General features: G+C 40.8%; 1 protein-coding gene across 4 annotated transcripts in view; it reads left to right on the top strand.

Annotated features, from left to right (window-relative positions):
- Window positions 1–715: 715 nt before the first annotated feature.
- Window positions 716–17,467, top strand: part of Mdga2 (MAM domain containing glycosylphosphatidylinositol anchor 2) — a 760,082-nt gene continuing 743,330 nt past the window's right edge. For all 4 annotated transcript variants that reach the window (XM_005331744.3, XM_021730684.3, XM_078050175.1 and 1 more), the window contains exon 1: window positions 716–1,929. In XM_005331744.3, the coding sequence (XP_005331801.2) occupies window positions 1,650–1,929 (280 nt within the window). In that variant the 5' untranslated portion in view covers window positions 716–1,649. The remainder of the gene's footprint in view (window positions 1,930–17,467) is intronic.

The following is a 17,467-nucleotide window of genomic DNA, read 5'->3' on the forward strand; positions in this document are numbered from 1 at the left end:
AAAAAGATAGAAATGAGGAATAAACGATGCCACTTCCAAGTGCTGTGGCCTGTTCTGCCCTCTAGCCAAGCAGAACCGATACTAGAAGACCTTGGGCTGCGGGGAGGGGATAGTGTGTCCTGTAATTACCGGGAGTCTAAGGTGGTAGCTGGCCCTTCCGCGTGCAAACGCAAACAGCAGCATCAGAAATAAATAACAGGCACTCGCCCCCACGGAGCTCTGCGAGAGCCAGGGAAGGGCCTCGGCAGAGTGGGCTGGAGGCCGGACGCCACTGGCCTCGCAGAACCGCCCGGCGCTGTCCATACAGATGAGCTCCTCCGCTGATACAAGAAAGCAGAGCGAAGGAGGAGCGGAGGAGGCGAGGAGGAAGGCGGCAGAGCCGCGCACCCAGCTTTGACGTCGCCGGGCTGCGGCTACCAGCTCGCGCTCTCAGCACGTAGCGCACAACGTGACCACACACAGCCTTCCTCCCCGGCAACCCGTCCGCCTGCGCTCCGTTCGCCGCTTCGCCCTCCGCCTCCTCCCTCCTTTCGCCTCCGCGGCGCGCACCCCCGCGCAAACCCAGGGATTCCGGCCATCGTCGGCCCCGGGCGCTCGCCGCCCAGCCCGGCACCTCTGCCGCAGCTACCGCCCGAGCGGCGGCCACGCAGCCTGGTGCCCTCCGCAGGCGGCCGCTCCCGCGTTCACCTCTGGATGCCAGCACTACATTAGCCCAGGCGGGGAACCCCTTCTGCGGCTCCCTCCTCTAAACTCCCGCTTGTCCCGACCGCCCCCACCCCCTCCACCTGACGGGGGCGGCGCGGAAGCGAAGAGGACGCGCGCAGTGCCGGTGGGCACGCGTAGACGTGTGTGCGGATCGGTTCTGTGCTTGACATTCTCCCTCTCTTGCAAGTGGCGTTGCCTGGACTCTGCTTTCGGCTCCTGGAATTGGTGCGGCGGGCCAGAGCACCCTCTTCGCTGGCGGGGCGCTAAAGGCTATCTTGGAGAACAGTGGCGGTGGCAGTAGCGGCTGAGGCTGGTGCCTGGTGGAGCTCCAGACGCACACTCCGCTCCCTGTTGGACCCCTCTTCTCTCCCCTCCTCCCTTTCCCTCCTCCCCACCCCCGTTTCCCTAGCCCTACTCCTCTTCTTCCTCCTCCTCTTCCTCCTCTCCGGGTTCGGCAATGCAAGTCTGTATCGTGTAACAGGATTGGCGTTGCAATGGCAACTGATGGAATGGGGGAAGGCAAGACAGCAGGGCTGGGGGCTCCGGACTGCAGGCGGGCGGGCCGCTGCCGCCGCTTGACGCTCCTCTGGGGACCTTCGCGAGTTACTTTGTAAAGGAGAACCCAGGCGAGATAGCCCTGCTTGGTGCCCGGGGTCAGAGGCCACTTCCTGCTCCTCAGCTGTCCAAGCCAGGCTCCACCGCGCGGTACCCCGGGCCCCCTGCCCGCGCCTGCCGCCAACCCAGCGCTCCGCCGCTGCCGGCGCTGCGGAGACTGGAGCCCGCTTCCCTGAAGAACACTTCGCCTCGCGGCTCCCCTTCCCATCACCGCCCCCTGCTCCTCCCCGGCGTCTGCGATTTTCTCAGGCGCCCGGTGTGAGTGCGGCGTGTGTGTGTGTCAGGGTATTTGTGTGTGTGTGTGTGTGTGTGTGTGTGTGTGTGTGTGTATGAGTGTGGGGTGTGCTGGGCTCCTGCGCTCCGCTCGCGGCCGCCGCCTGGGAAGGACGGACGGACCGCGCTGCTTCCTTCGGCGAGCGGTTCCCGGGCACCTCGACTCGGCCCGGACGCGAGTGGAGCGCGCCTGGCTGGCCGCCGGCCTCCGGAAGGTCCCACTGCATCCCCCCTGGGCTGGATATGTTCATGTTCACGTGAAGATGGATTTAGTGTACGGTCTCGTGTGGCTGCTGACAGTCCTCCTGGAGGGGATCTCTGGCCAAGGAGTGTACGGTGAGTGGAATCGCGACGCTATCGTGACCTTGTGATTCTTGGGCAAGATAGGCTGGTGAGCTAAAATGCACGACTCGCGCCGTTCCAGGGCCCCTCCCGGCGTGGCATTTGATTTACACTTCATCACGTTATTGGGAGCGATAAGGAGGCAGCGAGCGCGCTGCGGATTGGGCTGCCAGCGGCTCCCCCGGCGCCTCGACTCGGGGCTCAGAGTTGGGTCGAGCTGGCAACATCGCACTTCAGCGTATGAGTATCTTTGCACTTGATTTATCCCCGCGGGGGACATGAGCTCTAGCAGTCTTCTATTTAATGCTTTGGCTCCTTGCATGCCGCGGTGTCGTTGCCGCGATTTCCCCCGAAGGGAAGCTTCGAATGTGACCCCCGTAAGTCTCCCCACCCCTCTCCGCCCCCACCCCCGCCCGCCTCCTCCTTCTCTCCACCTTTTTCTTTTTCTGTGAATGCCTACATGACTTGATTTTCCGGCTCAGGAAGTGGGGTGACAGTTGAGTTGCGTTCTGCACCAGCCGTTGCCATGAGCACTGACTTGGGGAGGGGAAATAGCAGGCAAGATTCTCAGTGCCAGACACAATTAAGGGACATGTTTGTGTGAATGGATGAGCAAATGCATGAATGAACGGACGACCAAGTCCGCGCGTCTCCGCTCCAGGGCAGGACATCAGCTCGCAGTAACCAGAACACTATCTCAGCTCTTCCCCAGAAAACCCAGATCTGGAAGGGTTAGGACATAACAAGCGTGAGCTTGTTAATTGGAAGGTTTTGAAGTCCTCAGAAGCAAATTCAGGTTCCTTTGCCTGTCAGCAGTTGGCACTCTTGGCTTTCGGCATTGAAAACACACACACACACACACACACACACACACACTCACACTCACACACACAGGCTAGTAATGGGCTAAAATGTAAGTCCTCTCCTGGGACAAGCAGGCGGTGCCCCAGAGAAAAAGAACTTTTATGTCCTCAAGTTATGGTATGAGGTTAAGGTTAAGGGGCAGCCCTATGGAGGATAGCAGGCTAAGACTGGCCCACAGGTCCCGACCCTGCTTCAATACCCATGGAATGTGTGCTGGAAATGAAGCTCACATTATCTTTGGTTTCACTCTGGGGTTTAGATTCCAGCAGTGCAGGGCTAGGTCAATAACTGCCTCGGGGGCCGAAAGGCAGGAGTATTTGCAGAAGTGTCAGAGTTTTCCCCGCAGACCCTAGAACTGACTGCGGAATGGTCATGGGTGCCAAGTGGACCTTAAGTCCTCAAACTCTCCGATAACACGTAGTGCAGAGTGGGCGGATGTTTGAGGAGGAATGCGGGTGAGCATTCCTGTGCGTTATGTCCTGGGCTGAGCAGTGCTGGGGAGTGGAAAGGGGTGGTCTGCTGCAGAGAGCTCGGGTCCCTCCAGTGCTCCATCTGCTACTCCTCTTTCCTGCCTTCTTCCTAGGTTCCCTCCTTGGCTTGGGTCTAGAAACCTTCACTTTCTGCCTCCTCTAGGCATCTTAGTTTCGGCGCCCCTCCCCCACCTTCCCAAATGAGAGGACTTGCCTGACAGCAGCGGCGGTTGTAGCAGCGGTAATGGTGGTGGGTGTGTGTGTTTTGTGGTACTTGAGTGCGGGAGCCAGACGCTCAGTCTCCTCAAAGATTGACTGGAGGCAGGCGGTGGGACTTGACGAGAGGAGAAATTCATTTAGTGCTCTTGTGACTCTGCTGGACTCTTGTCCTCTGAACAGCTGTAAGAGGCTGGTATTCTTGGGATGAGGATTGTTGGTGATAAAGTCTTCTCAAAGGGCTATTCCTTGGTCTTGGGAAGTCTGAATCCCTCTCATCCATGTCCAGGTTTGCATTTCTCTCCCACTGGTTCAGATCATCCTAGCTAAAAGGAGTTTGTTTTGCTTTTAAAATTCTCTCTCTCTCTCTCTCTCTCTCTCTCTCTCTCTCTCTCTCTCTCTCTCTCTCTCTCTCTCTCTCTGTGTGTGTGTGTGTGTGTGTGTGTAGAGGGTTAACAAGAAGTGACAAAAAATGGGAAGGGGTGGAATACTACAAGGGTGGCTGCAACTGCAAGGATTAGAAGGGAATGTTACCATTTTCCTGTCACTTTTGGTTAGATTGTTTGTCTTGATAAATCTCCTTTTGGGCAGTGGGAACTCATAAGGTCCAGTAGTAGACATAAATTGAAATCAATTTCATTAACATACTCTTGAGCCTGTGTCACTTAACAATAAAGGAGAAGGTAGTTCCACAACTGAACTGGTGATTATGAGTAAGGTGGTGGTCTTTGTTTTAATATTGATGTGGTTATTAGTCACATAACTAGGAATAGAATTAGCTTTGTGAAAAAAAATATTAATCACCTTCCCTGGCCATCATAAATGTTACCCATATTAGGTGGGCTAAAAATTCATTTATATATTTCTTTTCAAATTTGTTTTACATATCACAGTTGTTAGATTCTTAAACTGTGGCCTGGAATCTTCAGCATCAGCATTATCTTGGAGCTTGTTAGAAGTACTAATTCAAGGACCTCTTCTAGACTTTTTACATCAGAAATTCAGAGTGTGCTACTGAGCAATGCCAGTTGATCACCTGTGGTGATGATCAAGATGCACTCTAAAGTCTGGAAACCCTTGACATGGACTTAAACTTTCATTGCCTTGACATTGTAAATCATTACCTTTCTTAATCTAGAGTAGTTTTATTTTATTTTTTATTTATTTATGGGAGAATTTATAGGGAGAGAGCAGTTTGCTTTTATTTAATTAAAAAAGATCAATTGTAAAAAACACAGATATAAGATTTACTTTTAGGTTAGAAAATGGTTTTTGAACATCTTATATGAAGATCTTCATAAATGATTAATTTTAAAATAAAGCAATTTTAAACAGAAACTTCAAATACCTGGATAGTAAATTGGCTAGTATAAAAGTTTTATCCTTTATTTGCCCATATTTGTCATATGTAAAACTTATACTATACTACAAAACATTATTTCTTAACAATATTTTAGGTAGGTTCAAAAAGACATAAAAAGTAATTTCTAGGTAACTTAGGCAATTCCTTACTCTTTTACTTCCTGGCTGACTAACTCTGAACATGAAATTCATATTTTAATTTTTAGTAAACTTAAAATATTTATATAAACATGTGGGTTATATTGTCAATATAATATTCCTGTTGTGCTCAATCAGCTTAGGAATTATTAGCAGCACTTAAATGTAAAAGTTTCTGTTATAGCAAGGAATTTTTTTTTCTTTTTTCTTGGATATTATTTAGCAATTTAACCATATGATGGCTTACATTTATATATGATGTAGCAGTTAGTAAAAGAGATTATCCTTTAACTGCCTATCCAACAATAATTCTGATGTCATACTTTTTGAAAATTGGATTTGTTCTGTATATTTCTTACATATTTCATTTCAGATGTGATATTGCAGTAATAATAATTATTTGAAAACATTTTGGAGGGATTGCAAAAATCTCTTCATAATAGAGCAACATAAAAAGTCATGTTCTTTTTAATTTTTTTCCTGATACTTGGAGATTAAACCTCACAACATTTAATCACTAAGCTACACCTCTAAACTTTTTATTTTATCATTATTTTTAGACAGGGCCTTGCTAATTTGCCCAGGATGGCCTTGAACTTGTGATCCTCCTGCCTCAGCCTTGTGAGTTAGTAGGATTTCAGCCTGCACCACTATACCTGGCTAAGTTCATGTTAAACAATATATTCTTCTTCCTTGAATTTTAAAAAAGTTATCTACATTAAGAATTTTCCAAAAATACTCTTATAACTTTCAAGTTTTGCTTGGAATTTCTTTTGGTTTAAACACAACTGAAAACCAAAATTCATAAAACAAGCATTTCTGGCCTTATTAATTTGCTGCACTCACATTGCATTTTATTTATGATAACAAATTCGACATAGCATCAAGGATAAGAATACAAACTCCAGTTTATATTCTTAGTGATCTGAAGTATTTTACTGATATCAAAATTTTTCTTCATTATTTGTTATTAAATTGTTTGGACTGCTAAATTGTGTTTTCTAGAGATAATGTTGATAATAACTTAAAATTAAAAATCATACTTCCTGTAAACTGTTCAGTTGGCTTCCAAAAAGGAAAAATTCCACTGATCTGTACTGTATTTTCATTTCTGGTCATTGTGTTCTTAATGTCCAAGGCTGTTACTAAAACCTTCTGATTACAGTAGCAAAGAAAATCCTCACTACAAATGAAAAACAAAATAAAACTCCAAGTCTGGATAGTTTTTGTGGGAAACAAACCAAACAATTACTTGATACCCTGAAATAGTTAATATGCTATTCAAAATTGCTTCCAGTATATATATTAGAAGGAACATATAGAGAAATTTTATCAAACACATGTTTGACGCATTAACAATCTTTATTAATTCCAATAACATCAATAAATCTCCCACAGTTTAAGCATGACACCCTACACAGTAGCTGGACAGAAAGGCTTGGTGGAATTGAGAACAAGGAGATAAGTGAGATCGGAAGGATCTCAAAGAAATTTCAGACTGTGGGTGGGTTGAATTTGTTTGACAGATTGTCTTTGATGGCAGGATAAAGTTACTGTCAAAGGTCAGTGGGCCATCATGGCCAGTCTCAGGAATTTGCCACCAATATAGCAAAGTCATCTCTGGATCCATTGTTGGGGATTTTGTCCAGTTTGGGTTTGCAAAGCCTTGAGACAGGATACTGCTTTTAAATGAATCATCTTTAGGGCAGGAGCCCAAAGAGGAGGAGGAGACGACTTCAATAAACACTGCTAAAAACAATGTGAAGCTTTGTTATACAAATAAGCTCTGACCTCTCTTCCCACACCTCACTGTCCCTACACCCAAACAGGGTTATATTGCACACTCCTTGGTCACTTGAGCTGCCCACTGAATTTTGTTATTATTTTTTGTCCATTCAGGTTGGTTCTTGCTAGTTATACATATTTTCACATGCAAAATCGGCAGTTTATTTTATTCCGTGTTACTGGCTCATGTCCTAAAATTCCCTGGGGAAGCCCCTAAATTTGATAATAAGTACTTTAGACTGAGGAGGTTATATGTCAAGGCCAAAGAATCATTTAAAGTGAATAAAGCAGTGATGGTGCCAGAGTTCTGACAATTAGTCAGAGGTAAAGGTTTAGAGATTAAATAATTTTGATGAGTAGATACTACAGAAGAAATTCTACAGAGGCGTTTTTTCATTTTCTTACTTTCTTTAATTATATTGTCTCTGAATCTGATTCATCATATTTGTACTGTGTCATTATAATGATTTTTGTTTTACAGTTTCTGGACCACCGTACACATTTCTCGAGAGGCAGGGTACCAACAAAATTTTCTGCAAGAGGGTGCTTTGTATTCTTTACAAAAATGTGTTGTTTTAATGTGATTTGGGTAGAGCCCATGAGGAGGCAACTATAGCATGTGTCTCATGAGTTCAGTTTATGTCTTACTAAGACCATGCTAGGAACTGTGGTCTAGGGTTGCTTTCCAGGTATACAGGTGATTCATCACTCATATTTTCTGGCTTTGTCTTGGAGGTTTGTGAAGAGACTTCCAGAAGTTGAGTTTAAGGCTTGTGACCCATAAAGGCAACTGCAATGATCCAGGTATGCTAGCCTCAATATGGAATTGAACTTCAGAGCTTGTGGTCTTTGGCAGGTAAAGTTGTGCTATTTGCTTCAGGTTAAATTGGGGAAGATGTTCTTTACTCTCCTTGTTGGGTATTTTGCAAGGATATGCAAAGTATTATATTGAATGTATTTCAAGTATGAATAGGTGAGCATTTTTAGCTTCATTATAATTGCTATTAACTGAATAGTCCCACAGAATGAAATTTCATTTCTTTGCTTCAGTGACTGTCAATGTAAATATATTAGAGAAGGCTGAATAAATGATTGCATTCATAGAGAACCGTGTCCTATTTTTATTTTCAAATCCAATTAATAAACTTTTGACCCTGCCAAATCATAAAGTTATGAGAAGAGACTTTAAAATATCATTAAATTATCCCACTAATTTAAGATACAATGGTTTTACCATTATGCCAGGCAGTTGGAGGTCTTTTGCTGTATGTGAAATATCTTTTTTGTAGAGTCCAGGCACATTCATTGGATTTTTTTCAAATTACTGAAAGCTCTCATGTTCTGTTGTTGGGGTACTCATTTATTTTCTGGTTTATACCAGTACAGATCTATTTTCTTTCCTTATTATCCTACCCTTCACCAATCTCATGCAAGATCTTTTTTATATCAGTTTCTTGCTACTGTTCCAAGACACTATCTTATATTTTAAAATACTATTTCCCTTCCTGTTGATGTCACCGATTGAATTGAGTAAAAAAGATGATTTCCATTTCATCATTTGAATCATATATTCTCCAGGAGTTTATAATCACTGAAGAAATCTTCAACTATTAGGTACATACCTTTTGACTACCACACATTTCCTGTAAGTTTATTATTAAACACATCTTATGGTAGGATGAAAGATATTAGAATTTTTATCTTGTAACTTATTGTCTTTGACTTTTAGTATGCTACCTCTATAACTTTGCACAACCATGGGGGGGGGGGCTGGGGTTGTAGCTCAGTGGCCAAGCTCTTGCCTAGCACATGTAAAACATTGGCACTGGTTTCCATCCTTTGACCAAATAAAAATGAATAAAGTCATACTGTCCATCTACAACTACAAAAAAAAAATTAAAGAATAAGGGACATCAGTTTGTTTTTGGCCAAGTCTATATATTAAGGAGTTGTGTTGTTGCTAGATAGGGTCAAGTATGTCACAAGTATGTTTACAGATATGTTACCATATCTGTAAACAGTATACGTTTTGTCTTACTTTGTTGTAATGAGAATAGAGGAAAATCAGATAACTGAGAGGTATCATGGAAAGGTAAACACATCTGCCTCAAGAGAAAGGGTTGGTTCACCGCTAGTGTCCTGGAGTCCTACTGGACAACACCTAAGGCAACTGAGATCTGAAAGAAGCAAGTGGAAGAAAAATGCATCTGCCCTTTAAGCAATGGCAAAACAGCAAAATCATATTTTATTTTCTGATGTAACTAGAACTTTGCTCAAGTGCATCAGAGTAAGAAAGAAAAATGCCTGTTGTCTGGCTGAAGGACATCTTCAGGGAGATTTTTCTGGTCTTCCGAAGGGAAAGATGAAGGTATGTGGAGCTCTTAAGTAGAACTTGTGGTTACTGAGACCGGATAATTTTTCCTGATGATTAATTGTATGATTTGGGAATGTGGCACAGATTAAACATTAGGGCCTTCTGTTTTTTTGCTTCTGACTGTACCTGCAGTCCATACCGCTCCTCCTGTGGCCTTCTCACTACAAGGCTACAATGAAAGATAGAAAATACTTGAGGAAGACATGCTGCTATCCAGATATTGTTACCAGAGGGGATTTTACACAAATTAAAAGTTAAAGTCAAGTAATTGAAAATCAACAAATTAATACATAGCTGCTTTGTATGATTCATGTAGCTATACAGTAAGGACTATAAACTCTAAGACTTAAAAGTTGATTAAGGAGATAAAATCAAATGGAAACAAATAAAATAGGGCTCTGTAGGAAATATACAAATGTTCGTGCCTAAGTAAGAGAGGGCAATTACAGTTGCTATTAGAGATGGAGATAGATAGAGGAAGCTTGAAATAGCTGGCAGATATGTGATTCTTTGATACTTGGGAACTTGCTCTTATATTTATGTCTACCAATATTCTGAGTTGGTGTGTATCCAGCAGGAAGCCGACTGACCTGTTCTTTAACAGAGAGGATAGTGTCTCAATCTGTGAGATACTGAACCGGCCCCATATCCGTATGGATTTGGCAAACTTGAAACTGCATGGAGGCTCCTTTTGGAGTTAAAAGTAGAAAACTTTCCAAAGTTTTAGAGTGCTAAGAAAAAGTGCTGCTTAGAAGCAGCAGAGCATGTGTCCAGAATGACTTAAAACATCATGTTGTTCTTTGCAAAGGCACGACCACTAAGATGAACGCATTGCCCCCTTGAAAAGACAGGTATATACTTTCACTGTGGTTTTTTATTCCCCTGCCTGTGCAGCTGGAAACAGCCAGGTAAGTTGGGCTTTCTTCTTGCTCAGCAGCTACTTTACTGTGTTTCCCAGGCAAAACCTTAATCCCTGTACCCCAGTTTCTAAATCTAGTAAACTTTTAGAATAGTGGGCCGATGTAGAGAGGAAATGTAAGAAATAGCAAAAGTTTTAAAAGTGTGTCTGCATTTTTATACCTGAGATTGAGGAGGAAGAGCGTGGAGAGGTCCTCTCTTCTTAAAAAGTTATGCTCAGATGCTCCAGAAAGTGAAGCGCACAATGGAATTGCCATTTTAGTTTTTAGAACAGAATAAAGGACTACAAAGTAACAAAGAGCATGAACAATTTTCTCTGGAAATAATATCCAGTGTGTCGGTCTCGCAGAAAATGACTCAGGAGGTGTGTTTTTAAACACTGTATAAAGCATTAGTAGGTGCAAGAAACTTCTCTCTGGAATTGTATTTTGTATGCACATGTAGTTGACATTGCTTCTGAAGGAGCTAGCTGCCAGCACTCAACCCACATGATCCAAGGATTTCTCCTGCCCCTTAATAGTGCGGGTCAGCAGGAAGCTGGTATTCTCCCTCATTTGAGAGCTCCAAAGAACATTATTGTAACACAAGATTATGGTCATGGGTAAATTTATGCTTATGTAAGTATACATGTGTGTTGAAATATATGGATAAATATTTGTATATCAAGAAGCAACAATATTCTTGATATCCTCTATCCTGAGACTAATTGAAAAGTAGAAGTATATAAAAACAAGTCATTTGGATGAGAAAAACGGAAATATATTTGTAAGAATACTTAGTTGTACTTTACAAATAAAAGCAGAAAATAAGGAAAAATAATTAAATGAGATCATCATAAATTTATTGTGTAACATTGTTTTTTTGATCTTTCAGTGAACAAAATTACTGTTTCCCACCTACTCATTTAAAAATCTTTTTAAGCTAAGAATTAATTGAAAATGCTGGGTCCTCATTCAGTGGTAAACTGTGACATCCATATACATAAGAAAGCATTTTAATAATCTTTGAAAAACACTTTCTACTTTTTGAGAATGAAAGAGTTCATTTCTATATTCATGTTCATATTCATAAAATGTCAGGATATTAGCTGTTTATTGGTTGTGCTTGTGGATCAGGTATACCTTTAATCAAACCACATGATCTTACTCAGGACTGTGAACAGATGACAAGATTAATTGAGAAGAATGTCTCCATTTTATGGAATGAACAAAATTGACTTTGTTTAAACAGGTAACCTTGAGCATACAGTAGACCCTATAACATGTCCAGATAGAACAGCCATGTAGTTTGGGTGTTCATTGTCAGTCTTAACCTCAGCACCTCAGAATTTATGAAGCTATTATCAAGAACCAATAAAGTTAATATTTTTATTCTGTTTCTATATTGGTTCTTTGCTTTTCATGACTTACTCTAGACCATTATTGTGATTCTGCCTTATCCTTGTAGTTATTTTTCTTTTGGTTCATGTTTCACACTGATCTGGTCCACCTGCCTCTTTTCCTTGTATCAAAGCTGCTATATTTATTTTAAAGTTTTTCATCTGAGTCCATAATTAATCAAAGCTCAATCTTTGGTTAATCATGGATTCATCTAAAAATGTTTTGATGAAATGGCATCTCTTCTCCGTTATGACCTATTCCTATGGGGTTGTCAGTTATATAATGATATCACCACTGTTAAAACAAGGGTCTGGGAACCTCCCAGTCTTTCCCTAAGACAAGAATGATTCCCAGTGGGCTGCGACCTGAAATAATCTGCCTTGTTACTCAGAGGCTGCTCATTCTGATTATTCCCTGTGCCTCGCTGGCACATCCCTCCATTTGCAGCAGCTGGCTTTGACAGTAGCCGTCTTCCTGCTCATTGTGATTTTGCTGTTAAACTCTAATATCATTATATTTTGTTGGTTAATATTTTGAAAAATTTGTCTGTCATCATTGAAATTCACTTGTTAATGTCCTTGTCCTCTCAGCGTGCTATGACAAGAAGTACTTTGAAACCTTTATGTTTAACCATGTCTCCAGTTTCAAAGAAGGGCTAAAGAAGATACACAGACACACAGGCAATCTATAAATATGTATTTGCATATAGAGTGTATGTATATTTACTGTAGAATGTATTCATAAATATAAATGGCTTAACTATGTAAGTATATACGTGTGAATATGTATGTATTCATAGAATGGGTCTCATGGAGTGATAGCTGAACTTTATTTAGGTTCAATTCAAGGAACTGGGAGGATTTCCTGCTTCACTTGCAAAGCCAACCCTGATTTAGTGTTGGCAGCCGGGTATGTAAGCCCTCACCTGACCTTCATTTTTTAAAAATATCTTTTATGATACACTCACGTTTGTATTGTTCATGAGTTTAAAATATTGCTGTTAGAAACTCATATTCCTTGTCTTTCCTTCTTTACTTGAAGGAGAACTCTTTCTTAGCTGCATAACAGCAATCCATGTGGAGTTATTTTTTTGACCTGCGCTGTAGTGATATATACATTGAAGCCCAGCATCACTTATATACTGAGAACACTATTCCTGCTATTGTATTAGTCAGGCCTTTTTCATGGTCTTTCTCTTTTTCAAGTGAGTTTTTAGTGCATCAAGTGTATCTGTGTTTCACACATGGGTACAAAAATACACCAACAAACCAAATTAAAGTGACTTTTATGGAGATCATTTTTTTTTACTGAAAACTAATGTACCATAGGATATAGTGTATTTTAATAAAATAATTGCCATTTAGCAAATCACTACTGTATGCCACAGCTGTTAGGAGTATTTTATACATTATGCCATAATCTCATCTTTGAATGAGAGAGATTCAAAATCTGAAACTCATAAAGTTTAAATAGCTACCATACAGGTGCTGGTAGCTAATTTAGAATCAAATCTGACATGCATATTCAGATAATTATTTATACACCTTATATGTATTATTTAAATTATATTAAGGTGTGAGTACTTTATTATGATTAAAATATACAAATTAGCAAGCTCCAATTGTGCTGTGTACAAAACTTATCTCAACAGCATATGTTTGAAATACAATTTGGATGATAAACTTTACCTTTTTGCCCAAGAAATATATATAGGTAGCTAATGTCAGCATTTTTTATACCTAGAGTTTTCTTTCTTGGAATAGAAAAATATGATTCATATATATATATATATATATGTGTGTGTGTGTGTGTGTGTGTGTGTGTGTGTGTGTGTGTGTGTGTGTGTTTTGAGCATTAAAATGCCCATACTGAGGATTCTCTCTGGTATAATGTATTTTGGACTGATAGATATTTTAAGCTTATTCATAATTAGTAACCCATAAAAATGAAGAAATGGTTCTACTATGTATTTTGCAGAAATGGTTATATTCCTTCATGTAAAATATCAGGCATGTGCTTATAAAAAATAACCACTGTCAGGTGTACTGCTTTATGTCCCCCAGGCTGATTAACAATCACTGGCCTTGGAAAGATTGATAGTTAAATGTCATATTTGGCCTGATTTTTGCCTTGAGCTCCCTCTGGGTATTGCTTGAGCATTTTTCTCACAGAGTTAATTGAGGAGACTATATCAGCGCATTTCTTTTCTTGAAAATCTTGTTGTGTTCAAGAGGACAGTTGATTGCAAGCTCGGCCCTTCTCTTAGCCAGCGAGTGAGTTCCTCAAACCTCAAAGCTTACAAATTAGTACAGTTTAGTGATTTGTTTTAGGCAGTTAGCGACAGGATCTGCTACTATAAAAGTCATTTTTCTTATGCTTTTTGAATGCAGTTATTGTGTCATATAGTATAACCCTGTACCATTCCAGCTATTGTGTGATTGATACAGAAACTGCTTCGATAGGAAACCATTTCAAGAGAGAACAGGAAAGGTATTATATTCAGCTGTAGTGCCATGCATTTCTAAGCAGCTGATGTTTTCTTTAACTGATAACCAACCCCCAAATTTTCAGAGGCAATTGACTCTTTAGAACTTTAACTCTTAATTCAGTCTAGCTGCAAGAGCAGTGCCCTGAAATTCATTATACATTCACATTTCACAATTGGGAATTCATTAATTCTGAAGTGTAACTATCTTGATACTGTATTTTAAAGGCAGATCTTCTTATTTTAAAAACATGGAGTAGCATTGCTTTTGTGAATTCCTTCTCTAAACAGTGACTTCTTAATACCTGAGCCAAATACTTAAAGCTGGTGGGATATGACTTTTTGCACATTGAAATTGTGATAATATTGTCTAGTGGTGTGACTCTCATGTCTTTTGTAAGCAAATATTACAAATTAAACTGCAAGCATTTGTGAAGGAATAAAGTAAGATGAGTTAAATCCAGGTTCAGAAGTGTTTAACAGATTTTATGTTTCTACTTTTTCACACTTTTAATTCTATGTTTGGAAGTACTTACCAAATATAGTACACCCCCTTTTTATGTCTTGCTCCATTTTCAATTTTTTTTTGTTTTATTATGCCTTATATTTATGCTGTATTTGGGGTGAAGGAGAGTAATGACTTGATCACTGAGGTATAAAATGATATACCTATGACTTAAGTGTATCTATATTTTATGATTTATATAACTATAATATTAGTTATTAACAGTAATTTAATTGAATGTTTATAAAATATGGAACAGATATTCTTAAATAAAATAGAAGTTGAAATATCTTATACATCTGAAAATGCCATTTATATATATTTGGTTTTGACTGAAGTGAACATTCTAGATAGTCTTAAATTTTTTTCCGAATTTGATCAAAAAATATTTTCTGGTGGCTTAACTATTGACTACTCTTCATTCATATTACATAGGTCTCTTCTTTCCAGTAATTACTATGACACTGTAGTGATTTTCATGTTATTAATGAAAGACTCAGACTTTCTTCCAATAGGAAATTATTGATAAAGCAAATGATGAAACTAGTAAGAGACTACCAACATACTCTTGTGCTCTGGCCTGGGAGACTGGACTTGAAGTTGCATGACAGATGCACATGTGTTGGCCTGGCCATCGTCTTAGCTCAGAGAAATAAACAGAATGGCAAGAATTGTTTTATATTTATCACTGGGAGATGATAGAAGGCTCCCAGCTCATGAGAATTAGTTGGATAGATGATGGTAGGATGCAATGTCTGTGTGTCGTAGATTGGCTTCTTCAGAGAAGGTGTACATGCAGGTGGGTACTCTCAAAAACCAAAATGCTTTTGAAGTATAGAGAGAGCCCAGGATGAGTGAAGGCAAAGGTGAACTGAGAAAATGGCAACAAAATCCTAACCTGAGTGAATGGGGCACTATGAAGCTAAGATGGATTGGCAGACATGTCCCAAATAGAGAAAATTGTTTCTTTTCCTCCCTTTTGTACCAATCACTATACACAGGCTGCTCCGGGGAGGCACAGTATTTCTGAGTAAGACAAATACCTTTGGTTGAAGGCAGGTTGTGGGAGGAACTGCGTGGAAGAAGTTTTCAGGTAACATTGGAGAGTGAATGTGTTCTGAATGATGCATCTCATCTTCTAAATTTCACCCTTTAACTGCTCACATTTTCTTGCTTATATGTGTTTATCTCTTCTGAAGATTGATTAGCTAGAAGAAGGCTTCTTAGCCTTAGAAGAGTTTGTGGGGAGAAATTCAGCACCTGCTGTTGTACCTGGTCTCAGAACTGTGACTGATGTCCCTCACCCCTCACCCCTCACCCCTTTTCTAGTAGCCTTTCTAGATCCTCCTTATTCTCAGCTAGTGACTCTGATGGATGAGATGGAGTCCTTGATGGAGTGACCCAGAAGGGGTCTTCTCAAGCCACAGTTAGCTGATGCGTTTGTCAATTCTTTTTTTTTTTTGGTCATAATTGGGAAAGGGAGCACTAGTCGATATGATTGTGGGTCATCTGGGCAGCTTATATCTTCTCCCTGCTCCCATTGTATAACATGGGTCCTGACTTGTACAAAACATCAGGAATAATTATCCCTGCCCGAAAGGGAACACTTTTCTTTCCCTGCTATCTTTTGTAAAAGGAGCCCAAACTGCACAAGTGATCTTGCAGGAAGTGTTCACACTCTGGGAATCCAGACATATTGGCCATATAGAGCCTAAAATTCTAGGGCCAGAAAGTACAGATACTCTCCCTGACTTAATGGGAGGTAACTGAGGGCCATGTGTACTTCCAACTCTTAACTATTAGACCTGTGTCTATACCTACTGGGGACACAGCTCTACAGAGTGGTTGCTAATTAGGGCTGTACCATATCCTGGAGTTGTAGTGTCCAGTCCACTTGAGGTATCAACTCCAAGATACTGTATCAGCTGCTCCTTCCAAAAACTTCTATCATTGTGTCAGGCCAGCAGCTTTTGAGTACTATGTGATATTATAAAACCAGTAGATTCTGTGATCACATATCAATTGCTGCATTTTCTTTTCTCTTCAGATCCCTTTGTATAATGTTTTGGTAGATTATGTTTTCAAAAGCTCTTGATTTGAAATTTTTACTGGGGCCTTATAGACAGGTAAGGTAAACCCATACCCAGAATGTGTTTCAGTTCCAACCAAGATGAATTTATATTTCAGGTATAAATGGAGTCCAGTGTACTCAGTTGCCACCAAGTGGCTGACTAGTCTCCTTTAGAAATGGTATGTATCCAGGGTCCCTGTGGGTAGCAGGTTGTAAATTTAGCAGCAGCATTGGCTAGGTCAACCTTGATGAGTGGGAGCCTTGCCATTCAGTGTAGGCACAGTATCCATACTTTCCACTGTGGTTTCTTCCTTATTGTCACCAGTGAACCAGCATTAGAATGGTTAGTTTGCAAGCTGACTAATGTCAACTGGTCTCGTCATTCTGTATGCTTAGTTATTTATGGCTTCAGTCTGATGATCTTAGTCTGTAACAAGCCACCCCAAGTTAGTGGTATAAAGGATCTGTGTGTTATCATGGATTATGTGGGCTAAGAGTTCATATCTGGGATGATCAGAATGGCTTACCTTGCTTCATAATTTCTGGGAATACTTAGAGTTGGATGGTGACTTCATATTAGGAGTCTGGAGTCATTTAACATCTTAACCACTCACATGTGTGGTGCTTAAGATGCTGGCTGATGCCTGGAATGTCCACTGAGTTGGAAGGTGAAACACGTGCATATGATCTCTCCAATGGGCCTTCCCATCGTTTGGGTTTCCCCAAGGCATTATGGCAGGATCCTAAGATCATGTGACTTAAGAGGTTGGAAGCATTTTCTTGGGATTGTGCTTTGGAAGTCATGAGTATCAACTCTACTGTACTCTTTTGTTTGAAGCAAAGGTCCACCCAAGTTAAAAAGAAAGGTATATAGATCCCATTGCTTGATGGAAATAGTTTCAAGTTCACATTTAAAGAGCACTTGTGGACTCTGAGAAATTGTTTCAGCCTTTCTTAGAAAGTAC

The sequence above is a fragment of the Ictidomys tridecemlineatus genome, chromosome 5 (genome assembly GCF_052094955.1).
Source record: "Ictidomys tridecemlineatus isolate mIctTri1 chromosome 5, mIctTri1.hap1, whole genome shotgun sequence".
Taxonomy (NCBI): Eukaryota; Metazoa; Chordata; class Mammalia; order Rodentia; family Sciuridae; genus Ictidomys; species Ictidomys tridecemlineatus.